This window comes from Melospiza melodia, chromosome 5, assembly GCF_035770615.1.
Source record: "Melospiza melodia melodia isolate bMelMel2 chromosome 5, bMelMel2.pri, whole genome shotgun sequence".
In the NCBI taxonomy this organism is placed as follows: Eukaryota; Metazoa; Chordata; class Aves; order Passeriformes; family Passerellidae; genus Melospiza; species Melospiza melodia.
This window is the reverse complement of record NC_086198.1, coordinates 651,424-664,319: the sequence shown is the minus strand read 5'-3', so window position 1 is coordinate 664,319 and position 12,896 is coordinate 651,424. Positions and strand designations below refer to the sequence as shown.

Below are 12,896 nucleotides of genomic sequence, written 5' to 3'. Positions count from 1 at the left end.
ATCTACAGCAAACAGAAATGGAAACCAGAGTGGGCAATTCTAAAGTTGAACAAGCTTCTCCTGTCTGCCACAAGGTACTTACAAAACATACTTAAATTTTGTGTTATCTCCCCTTGCTTGGATATTACTTTCTTGTAATATCCAAATGGCCTGGAATACTGAAATAAAAATGCAGATTTGAGAGCCTTTATGTTCCCACCAAGACCACTACTACCTTTAAATATTCCAGGGCTGGCTCTTTGAGCACTGTGCACAGTGCACTCTGTACTTAGTTCCTTCAGCCACCTCCACTGCCACACGAAATTCCAACTGAGAAGGTGATAGCTGCTTAAACAGAGAAAGCAAGAGTACAGAGGTTACCCTGAGAAGCCTTCACTACTTTAAAGTAACCTTGATTTCTTCCACTGCCCTCCCAGCTGGTTTGGCAGGCAGTACTCGTGTCCAGATGGTGGGCAAGTAAACCTACTTGAACAGATTGTATTACAATGTTGTACACTGAACAGTTATTGGATTAAATGTATAAATAGCTGTGGGAACCCAGGACTTTCCTCTTTCAAATGATCATCATTCAGCTAGAAAATTATCTTCCTCTTGTCACTCCTCTGTGCCCAGTGAATTCTGCAACACTGTACAAACCTCTGTGTTGGTGTGAAAGGACAGTTCAGAGTGTGAACAATGCTCTAGAGGGGGAAAACAACTGCTGTACTTCGGAGCAGGAACTTTTTGAATTATTACAATAATGAAGATCACCTTAACAGATCCAAGCACCCAAAGGAACAGACAAATGTTCAGGGTACTTTATGTGAAGCAGCATAAAATTTCCTAGAAATCAAATTAATATCAACTGCTCCCACTGTATCAGTTTCCCAGACATGCTTTAACCATAATGCTACTGTGGAAGAGGCTGAGATGTCACATTTAATTGAAAATTTAACTCCTATTGTGAATGTTACAAGTTCATAGCACACAATGACTTAAGGAAGCTCAGTTTCTGCGCACAGAATGGGCTAAAATACAAGATGTCAAATCAAATGAGGACTCTCCCTCCTTATGCACTAAAGTAGAACTTCAGGTAACTATTACTTTTATAGAAATTGCACTATGTTAGCAGCCTCAGAAACCAATATGCAGTTACAGGAGGGCATTTTAGTTAAAGTTTTACTCTGAAAGCTACATTCTCCGTGAACTCTAGTTAAAGCACGTTGATCATTTATAGCACCTAGAGTTACAGGACAAAAACGCACAGACATCAACACCAAAGCAAATGCTATTTCATCTAGACCATCATCATGATGCTATTTCATCTAGTGCAAATATGTATGTGCGTATTCAGGCACACAGCCCCACATCTCCACTGACTGATTTATTCAGCTTACAGGAAACAAAAAAATGAAAAAGCTTACAATGCATTTGAAGGGGAAAATAATTAGCAATGCCCCTGACAGACTACAGGGAAAAATGTTCAGATCCCTTGAAGTTGCAAAGTAGAGGTTAAGGGGTAACTAGGACATTAGGTGAAAGAATGTAGAAGTAAACAATAGATTGCAAATGTAGCTGGAACCAGTGGATAAACAGACAATGAGGAACCTAAGTGGTTTTGTGGCATTCATGTAACAAAAAAAAAGAGTGCATGCCCTAAGAGAAGTTCCAGACAAGGTCCCTTAAAATTGTGGAAGCTCACAGTGAATATGACCACCTTTAGATGATCCTCTAAGACCATAAAAAAATTTCCAGTAAGGGGCAAAGACACATAAACTCATTCTAGGAAAAGTGGCGTTTATGTATTAGCTTGGAAATATGTTGTAGTGACCATGTACAGTCACGACGGAATAAATACCCTGTTGTAAAATTTCATGATACACGTTCAAAAAGAGGAAAAATACTGTGAATGTGTGCAGCACTAATAATAATATAGAATGCCTGATTTCTAATAGTTCACATTGTGAGAGAACAATTATTCTCTGGCTGATTTCACTATCATCCCAAACCATAAAAAGAATAAAGGAAATAAAGAACAATTATAATATCTGGAGTCTGTCCAGCAGGTATCAATAACTTTATCTTTTCTTCTAAAAAAATTGCCCTCTAAAGAAGTTAGTGCACTGCTATCAACTAACAGAGATTTGAAAAAAAATTAAACAAGAGCTTCTATTCATAACTAGCTTAGAAGCAAAAGTATGCCACAACAGAAGAAAAATATTTTTGCAATAACTTCAGCATTAATGCACCATTCATGTCCTTTTCATAACAATTCCTATCTCATCTACTCAATGTGCTGTCACATTGCCACTAGCTGAATCCAGCAGCTGGGGACAAGCAAGAGGCATAACAGTTGTACATCTTCAATTTTGGACTGAGCTTCCTGGAAATGGCATTCTTGAAATTCCTATGAAATTCCTGCCATTTATTTTCCATTTCAGTTGAAGCTTTAGTAAAAATCAAGCATAGAATAGAAAAATGGAAAAAGTTTCCACTGAAATGTTTTAGACCTCAGTCATCAGCTATTAAGAATACAAACCATGGCTAAAATATTTAGAAGTGTGATGCAAAAAATAATACAGAATTCAGATAACTTTACTAGTTTCTATGCTCTAACAGATTTCAGAAGGATTTAAGAATTCTTTACTTCTGATTATATTTGATCATTGATCATTGGCTTAATAGTTTTTGTTTTCCCATACACATTTTTTCTATCCTTCAGCCCAATGATAAAAAAAGAAATCCTACTTTATCAAAGAAATTAACTTCATCAATTTCCCTTTATTTTCCAAAACACAGGAAAAACAGGAAACAATGTTCAGGAAACATGTGATGGTATTTCCATTTAAGTCACAAGAATGTGTAATGTTACACCAGACAGAAGATTTGCACATCTTGGAACTAACTTGTTTTTCACTGACTAGATCTGAGGATAGAAATTAACAAGTTCATCAACCACAGGCATCTGCAACACAGTAATTCTACTTCACATCCAACTTTTAAGTTGCACAGACATTGCAGTAATGGAGGAGAAAATTCTCAATGATCTCTAGGCCTCTGAGCATGCCCTACACTTTAACATGCCAGACTTGGCCATGAAATAATTTATAGCCCCACTTAAGAATCAGATAAAGGAGGTGGCAAGTGCATTAGTTTCCCCAGACATCACCTGAAAATACCCAATAACTGAAGACATCCTGGTAAAAGGTATCACAAAGGATTCACTTGAAAACAAAAAGAGTGCAGGAGTTTGTGCACTCTTCTAAATTTCAGTTTTTGACTCAAGTAGGGGTAAGTGTATTCACTATTATCTTCACCCATATGAAAGCATTCAGGTCCCACATCTCAAAATCCCTGAAAGCTATCCTATAAACCATAATCAATAAGCACGCTTATACCATCTCACATGACCTGAACAGAAACCAGAATACATACCACCTTAACCACATCACCTTCAGTAATCACCATGTACTTAAAGAAAAAGAAAACACTACTCTAATCAAGTTATTATATTATTATTTTGATTTTAGTTGTTATTATTGTTAAGGACCATGTACATAATCCACACTGAAGAATCAGCATACGTGGTCATCACTACCTTCTCCTTCTGCAGCTGAAGAGTACACAATACTTTATCAGCACATATTCTGAACAGCACAGCTTTTACAGTTTTGACTTTAGCACCCACATTCTGGAGAATTATAAGATTTCAGACACATCCTCTTGCATTTTGTATTCCCTAGTTCAAGATCACTGACTACAAAGAGTACTGGTACTGTGACCTACGATGAGGTGCTATACTCTTAATTAAATTGCTCTACAATTCCCTCACCTAACTGCAGCCTGAATTCCTCTCCTTGGAAAGACACCTAAACATATGTAGATACAGCTAATTTATTCCTTCACTGTAAGTAGCCCTAGCCCTGTAACTCCTAGGGTATCTAGAAGAGCATTACCTAGGTCAGTCAAACAGCCACAGGTATTCTATTCATATTAAAATACCTTCTTAATCTTTCTAGATAACCTTGAAAAAAACAAAGTACAGAAAGGAACTGTGTCTCAAAAACATCTGTCGGCTTAGCTTTCTCACTCCCTACATTAATTTCCTGTGTAGAATCTGAATCTCCACCTATGTCTTTTACAGAAAGACAAAGATTCATACTAAAATACTTTAATAGGATTAAAAAGAAAAATAATTTTAAGTTTCATATTTTTAGTGTATCAGTATTCCTGTGAATCCAGTAATTATGGATTACTGGAATTTCTATTTCACTGCAGTTTACTAGCAAAAATACAAGACGGTCATATGTAGATAAGTAAGAGAAGTAAAAAGAACAAAATAATTTAAGTAACAATTTGAACCACTGAAGCAAGCAAAAACAAAGCAGCTACAATTACCAAGGAAAGTTTAAACAACACCAATCAAAAAATACCTTTCCTACTTTATTGTTAAAAGGACCATATTCCTCAGCATAGTGCAGAAAATCACTGCAATATAACAAGTCATTATACTAAACACTCTTGCAGAACAGCAAAGTCTTGAGTTAAAGGCCCAACTTTGGATTCAGAATGCAACCAGCCACTGACAAGATCTGAGAAACAAAATGTGTGAAAAAGCCTGAATGTGTATGTCTGACCAGAAAATAGGAAAACATAAAGGGAATTAGCTAATTAATTAACTGTCAATTATTTTTCATTAAAAACAGGCTAAGTATCAAAAGACTTCACAAAACAATCAAGTTGACAAAAATGCCTAGTATAAATTATTTTAAAAGTCCCAGAAATGAACCTTGAACTATAAATGAGAATTTTATAGTATTACCTGAACTTTTACTTGACAAGCTCAAAAATCTACATTGAGGAGATATTTGCATCGCTCAGACATGAATATATACACAGTGAAAACTCAAAAAAGCTAAACAGAAATGTCAATATCTGATTGATTCAGTAGACTGTCATAATTGGTCTTTTTAAGGCAATTGGTTAACAAAAGCAGTTGAACATGCTATTTTTTTAATAGTAGAGAAGACCGTAATAGTGATTTGAAACTATGAAAAAGCCAAAGTAAAAGCAGAGTAGAAAGTGGTTTCTATCCTTCAAGAAGCAGATGCTACAGCCTATAACCTTGAGCAGCTCTGTGAGCTCAGAATGTCATTCCAGAGGGACCGTATAACTGTAATTACCACTTCTGTTATGAACTTGATATACAAAATGTTCTATGCAACACAGCCAAACTCTGCTAAGCTTAATGACCAGTTCCTCTGAAAATCAAAAATTAGTTGCTTTAGATTCAGCAGCAAAGGATAAGAAAAATTAATGGAATGGCATAGTTAGGCTAAGGACTGCAATTCCTTAAAAAGAGATTATGAACTTGGAGTATTCCAGAACGGTATTATCAGATAGAAAAGAAAGTAAAATCCTAATAGCAAATCCTATTAGGTGGGAGAACAGTCTGTCCAGAGAAATGCTGGTCCTGCTCCTACTTTAGCACCCAGGAGGAAGAGTGTTTTCATGAAGAAGCCTGTGATAGCAAGGGTACAAATCTTTTGCTACTCTATTTAGCAGATTTATTAGAGCAAGAGAATGAGGCCCAAACCAAATACCAGGTAAAGGTCCTTCTTTAGTTCTGACCATTATCTTAGCCAATAAAATGTGACCTTGAAAACACTTCTAAAAACCAAGAGAATAAATCTGAAGACCCAAACCAATATCCAAAAACCCCAGTGCTTTCCACCCAGTGCTTAGAATTAAAAATTCTAATTCCACTAACTCATTTTTCCAGAGCATGTAGAATTTAAGCAGATACAATCTGTATTTTCCATGTGGTTGCACAGGATGCGCTGTATAAATGGTTATAGAACAGAACAGGGGAAAAGATCAATTATGTCACTGATCTGTCTTATGACAGCAAGGATGCCAAACAGAGACATCTGGGACAAAAGGTTTCAGCAACCCAATCACAAAATGCCATCAGGCCACTAGAGGCATCCTTTATTTCACTTATGGTATGCAGTCACTGAAGTTTTCTACACAGATTGGTCAAAGCCAGAACTGCTAGTCAATTTTGCCAAAGTTTTGCAAAACTTTAGTTAATTAGAAATAAAGGAGAGAGGGATATAGATGTTTTATGGGGTTGTAAAAAACAGCAGAGAAAAGGAATTCTTGCAAATATTTTTTTTCCTCTATGCTGTCCCCATTCTTTTTAGGACAAGAGTAGAGAAAAACATTTAGAATTGCATTTAGTGAGTTTTATATTTTCAGGCATGGGTTAGAACTTATTTCACTTCAAACTGAGAACATTTAATTTAAAGCCTTAAGCATTGTTTTAAAAAAGCCTATCTCTACTGTAGCAATAGTTAAAATGTCCACTTACATAAATGCATACAAAATCTCCACTTAAAATACATCTTTAAAATTATTTGAAGGCAAATCTACAGTGAGGCCTGAGTTTCCCTCCACAGATTCAAGCTTTGCCACATCTCAATTTTTAATAAAGTTTTTAAAGAGAAGTCTGTAATTGGTGTAACTGCCAAACACTTTCATGCATCCTGTGTCAAAAGCAAAAACATGCAGTGCTCCACAGTCTGGAGACCAAACTCGAAATTTTCACAACCACAAGATGAAGAAGGCTTTATATTCAAGTTTAATTTTAAACAGAATTTCAGTAGACCATGAAGAGAAACTTAGGTTTTAATTATCACTGTTATTTAAATAATATAAGAGATCTTGAAAAATGGAGAATTTATTTTTTAAACTGTATGTGAAACTGAATATATGCTAAACACTTCCCATTCATCACAAATTTTTTTCCTCCTTTCCTTTTCTCCACTCGCTTTACCATGTTTCCTAATACACCTTTCAATTAAATACACACACAGAACACTGAACAGAAGAAAAGAATGTTAGAGATCATTGAAAACAGCACCAAGAGATAAAGTAAGAAACTAAGTAGTATTCTTTCAATTCTGGAGCAAGACCAAGGACAGCAGGTTTTGCTGGCCCTAGGTCTGAATGGGTGAGAATTGCCACCTTTATGGTGAACCACTATCAGAAATTAGATGGGAAAAACATTTTTAAGTGGAAGATGCCATTCTGGCTGCAACATGGAAATAATCAATAACTGCAAATAAACACAACAGGCTCACTATGAAAGGAAAACAAAAACTCATGGTGCAGAAACAAGGGGATAGTGCCAATCTATCCCAGTTACTTTCATATAAAACAGGAAAATATAATCAAGACTGAAGACTCTCTCAGAAAAATTACCATATTTAATACCTTAAGCCTTAAAAAAACATACAGCTGCTTCTATTTAATTTAAAAAATAACAACTAAACAAACAATAACTTGTTCTTTATGGTCATGATGAGGGGAAGTAAGAGGGTCAAAAATCTAGGCCCTTGAACATGCATAAGTTTAGGTTAAATCTTTAGAGGAATAAAAAAAGCCAGAAGTTGTAGAGTCACCACCACTAAAGGGTTCTGCAGGCACATCACATACATATTTGTCAAGAATAATAAAAGCATGGCTGAGCTTTGGGATTAACTATCAATTAGATTGTCCTTCCAACTCTATCTCCCACAATTTCTCACAACTGTCATAACTTCTACACTCAGCTGGGGAAACCAGACAGGGAGAAAAAGTAAAGAACTTATAAATATGGTTTAAGGTCTTTACCTTAAAAAAGGTAAAGAACATTATAAATATATGAATCTTGAAATCCTTTAAAAATAATCGGGGCAAACTAAGATATCACAGAACCTTGCCTTACAGAAGAGTAAAATCACTACAATATCACTTTTATATGTCTTCAGCATCTTTTTTAGTAGACTCAAGCTCAACAAAATACTTCCACCTGAAGAAAGCTTGTATGTAAACAGATCCCCTCCCTGTGTCAGATTTAACAAACTACCTGCAGAAAAAGTTACTCCAATTGCCTATCAGTGGCTTAACTCAGCTTCTGAGCCACCCACATGAAAGCTCAAAAATAAACAATATCCTCCATGACAAATGCTTTTAATATTGCAAACTCAATGCTCTCTTTCTATGTGTTTCAGTCACAAGAAAATCTATAATAGAAAGCCAAGCAGTATACTTCAAAGTTAATGACTCTGATTCCTTTAATTTTTTTAATAGTTTAGCCCACCTCAAATTTGTATAAGATATATAAAAAGCATTGCAAGGACTGGGAACAGAAAATGCATGTACATTATTACAATCATATTATCTCAAATGTGTGGAAAGAGTTAACTATTATTTCTCTTATTATGCATACAGTTTCCAAGAGAATATTCCTTCTCCAGTGTCTTGTTGATATTTCAACAATCAAGAACTTTTCTTTATTTCACTTTAAATAAAGGTACTCTTCAATACCCAAATTAAAATCATAAAAGCAGGCTTTTCAAATCTAGTTAGCTTCTAAGTGCGAGCTATGGGGGAAAGTTGTGGTATTGTTCTTCATCTCATTTTCAAATTAGACATTCCAATATTTTCTATTTATCTCCTCATCTTCATGAAGGCTGTTATGAATGTCCATATTATGGAAAAGGTACTGGAGATCAAAGCAAAACAATAGGAATGTTTGTGTGTTTATAAGTTCATGAAGTCATTCTAGAAATAGCTTCCATAAAACCAGATGACTAATAATCTAATTCAAATTTATTTCCAAATAGCTCTTAAATTCTTGCAGATTTAATCAAATTAAAAACCAACCTTAGCACTTCTCAGTAATTTTCCAGAGAAGACAGTTTCTTTATTTATCATTAAGAACATTTTACTATATAGGACTATGTGCTTTAGCAATTTAAGGACTTGCACATTTTCTAAATACAGCTTTAATGTCGTATTTCACAATCAACACAGAAATTTATAACAATGTTTTCCAGTTTCCCTGGTTATTTTCTCTGCTAGCATCAAGTCCTTCAGAAATACCTAATATCTTAACCTGGTCCTCTCCCTCCTGCAAAGGCATCTCCAGCTCTTCCATGCTCATACAACTGACAATTGTTCCACACACCTCCAATCATTCAGACTTTATGCATACTTTTCTATGCAGTTAACATTTAAAAAGATAAAATAAAAAATAAAATCATTGTCTTCACCAAGAATACTTTCCTTCCTTAAGATTTAACTCCAACATCTCAAGTTCTTGTAATTTTGAAGTACTTTTCAAGTAATCAAGTTTGGTTTTTTTTTAAACTTTGATTGGGAAACCAGTTTCTTCTCTCCAGTCCTTTACCTCTCTTTCTGGACAACCATGTCAACAAACACAAACACAAAGCACAGAGAAAGCAGGAAACTGAGATGTGGGTTGATTTTATCTCATGAGATACACATTTCAACCCCACTACATTAGCTTTTCTCTTGCAGGGTCACTGCGAAACAATTCAGTGTGTTCAACCATTTTTCCAACTTCCCAAAAACAACCCGTGTCAATCTTATCAGTCTTGTATAGAACATCTTCAGTTCACTTAACACATTTAACTTCCATCACCTTTACCTGTTTCCACTGTGCTTCTGGACAGTGGTGTGAACAGCAGTGTCCCACAGCACAATATCCTGCACTCTTTCAATTCACATAATTTTCCTCAGAACAGTTTTAAAATGTTACTTCCAAACTACTTACTGTAATTACAAGTCCCATTTTTCACATACAGATGTTTTCCTCATTAAAGATATTGGGTAAACTACTACAGCTTTTAACATGAAGGTTATGGGGCAAGAAGAGTCAGATTTTAGCTCTAACATATACAACACAGAAGCATACAGTGTATAAAACCCTGAGAAAAACCAAGTTATACTCTATTTTAAGCTTGCATTTAAAGTGAAGCAAGAACTTACAATATCGTAATAGTTTCTGTAAAGATGCAGTCATAGATACTATGCCTATGTCAACATAAAGACAAGGGTTTGTCTGTATGAGCAAGCTGTTGTCCTAAAAGCAAAATATTAAACAGAAATGAAAAATGGCAGCAAAAAGATCCAGAAGACTGGGATGTGTTAGTTTAAATCAGTTAACAAGGAAAACACTGAATAACAAGCTTTACAGAGGAGAAATACCTGCTTGAACTGCAATACCAAATAGGTGGACAAACAAACAAGCATTTCCATCCTTTTATGTACCACCTCCACAGTAGGACTGGGAAACTTTCTAAAAAGTAGTTGTACATGTCTATTTTAATTTGCCATTATTTACTTGTTAGGAAAAGGATCTCACTTAAAAGATAGATTATTTCAGCTATCTTGGTAGCACAGCTGGCGCTCCACATGAAAGTGTCAACAAAAGTTGCAGTGCCAGCACATCACAGCAAGAGAGAATCAAGTGTCAAACATTAAACACATTTTATTAAGGAAACCTAATAAGTTAAAGTTTTGAAAAGAAGTTAATTATAGCAGCAGAAGGGCAACACATTTACTGCTTACTCATTCCAGAAAGAGTGGAAAAGGCAATGAATGCCTAGAGTGAAGGTGTTCATTTTTCACAGTGATGCTCATGGGATTTATTTCAATTATCAGATTACTTATCTTGCTAAGACCAGAGTCCCACCACTATTTAAATACTTAAATAAGAATTTTACATACTAACTTTGGCCTTGCAAAATCATAGAATATTGTGAGTTGGAAGGGACATTGAGTCTAACTCCCAGCTTCATGCAGGTAAATCTAAAAGTCAAACCACATGCACAAAAATGTTGTCCATATGTCTCCTGAACACCTACAGGTTTGGGGCAATGACTACTTCCCTGGGTACCTTATTGTGTGCCCAACCACTCTCTCAGTTAGGATCTCTTTCCTAACACCCAATTGTACTCCACCTGAAGTAGATTTAAGTCATTCCTTCCCTTCTTGTCACTGGACACCAGTGGGAAGTCATCCTTGTTCTTTTACATCTTTAGCTTCTAAGCCTTAATAACCTACATAGTTCTTTAAAGAAAAACAAAACAAACACAATCCTAAAATTTGGACCATCCTTCTCTTTGTCTGAGCTGCTAGTTCAGAGACAGAATCAGCTGTAAAAACTCTACAGTTTGGTTAAAAGCTAACTCCTCCCATACATGAAGTTATAGTGACACTGTAGAGACTACTGGGTGGCCTAGCACTTAGCAGGCAAAAGCCTGGCCTGAAATCTAGGGTAACCTGGGAAGAGAAGCACAGGCAGCTTTAGCAGCATTGAAACCTGGAAAAGGCAAGTATGTACACTACACATTTTTGCACACTTCCCTATTTTAATACAAAAGATGGTGAAGATAAGCTGTTGATATGAATCTGAATTAGAACTGCTCCTTCCTCCACGTCTCCCTTAGCCTGAGGACAGCTCGAACAGAGCACCATCACCTTCACCTGCACTCACACACACACCTGCGGCCATCGCTTTGACGCTCGTTATTAACTCAGGGCATTTCGTTCCCTTGGCACCACAAACACGGGTTTAACTTCCACCTCCCGCGGGCTCCTGGCCCCGCCGGGCTGCCAGGCCCCCCTAGCCCACGGCAGCCCGGCGGAGCCCGGCGCAGGAGGGGGGCTCTGCTCAGCACCGGCCACTTCAAGGCCCAGGGCAGCGCCGGGCACGGGCCCGGGCACGGACAGCCCGCTGGGCACGGACAGCCCGCTGGGCCCGGACAGCCCGCTGGGCACGGACAGCCCGCTGGGCCCGGACAGCCCGCTGGGCACGGACAGCCCGCTGGGCACGGACAGCCCGCTGGGCACCGCCATCCCGCCGCTCCTCCTGCGCTGCCGCTGCCCTGGAAACGCCGCCGCCGCCGGCGGCCATCACCTCCGAGCGGGGCAGGGCAGGGCAGGGCAGGGCAGGGCAGGGCAGGGGCACCGCCTGCCCGGCGCCTCCCGCCCCACCGGCGCCCCGCCCGGGGCTGGGGAGGGAGCGGGGCAGGCAGAGCGCGGGGGGCGCCGGGCGGACGGACGGACGGGGACATGGGGACTCCGGAGAGGGAGGCAGCGCGACAGGGCACCTCCGGCCGGGCGCGATGGCGAAAGAAGCGAACGTCTCTACCTCCTTCTTTTTCTGTCCTCCCCCGAGCTGTCCGCAGAGGAGGAGCAGGAGCAGCAGCAGCCGCAGGGGGAGGCAGCCCCCGGCCGGCAGGTGCGGCAGCGGCCGCGCTGCCCCGGCACCCAGCGCCATGTTCCGCCCCCGCCGGCGGCACCTGCCGCACCGCCACGCCGAGCCGGCCCGCGCCCGGCCAATCGCAGCGCCCCGCGGCGCGGAGCCGCCTGGGAAATGTAGTTCTGCGGGCACTGGGGGGCAGGCTCGGCTCGGCTCGGCGCGGGTGCTGCGGGCAGCGCTACGGTTCCGCCCGGCCCGGGGAGTTCCGCCCGGCCCGGGGAGTTCCGCACGCCCTGGGGGCTCCGCACGCCCTGGGGGCTCTCCTCGTCCGCGGAGCTCTGCCTGCCCGGTGGGTTCCTTCCGCCCGCCCAGGGGAGGTTCTGCCGGCCCGAGCGGTTCTGGCCGCCCTGCTCGGGGGTTCTGCTCGACCGGGGAGTTCTGTCCGCCCGGGCTCAGCTTCGCTGCTGCTCCCGGCTGTCCGCAGCGCGCCGTGCAATCCTGCACGGAGACTGTAACACAAAACACCATAAAACCCCACCAAAACCCGACCCAAACTACAAAGACTTCTTTCTTATATGTTTATGCGCATACACTTTTCAGATTTCATTAGGCGCGCACAAAGACAGCTTTGCAGAAAATAATATCAATGCAATATTCTGATACAATTAATTCGAATTTAATTCCCAGAGCATTAACTGTGCAGGTCTAAATTGATATTCTGATTCATGATACAGTCCTCAAATCAGTGATTGTGCATTTTTTGAAAGTGCATGCTGCAGTGCGCAGGATAGGTAATGTTAAATTAATGAGCACATACTTCTCTTTTTTCCCCTAGAATTCCAAGAACGCTCTGTGCTAC

General features: G+C 39.5%; 1 protein-coding gene across 2 annotated transcripts in view; it reads right to left on the bottom strand.

Moving 5' to 3' along the window:
• Window positions 1-12,132, bottom strand: part of TUSC3 (tumor suppressor candidate 3) — a 108,047-nt gene extending 95,915 nt beyond the window's left edge. For both annotated transcript variants that reach the window (XM_063155947.1, XM_063155949.1), the window contains exon 1: window positions 11,987-12,132. In XM_063155947.1, coding sequence (XP_063012017.1) covers window positions 11,987-12,115 — 129 coding nt within the window. In that variant the 5' untranslated portion in view covers window positions 12,116-12,132. The remainder of the gene's footprint in view (window positions 1-11,986) is intronic.
• Window positions 12,133-12,896: the final 764 nt, after the last annotated feature.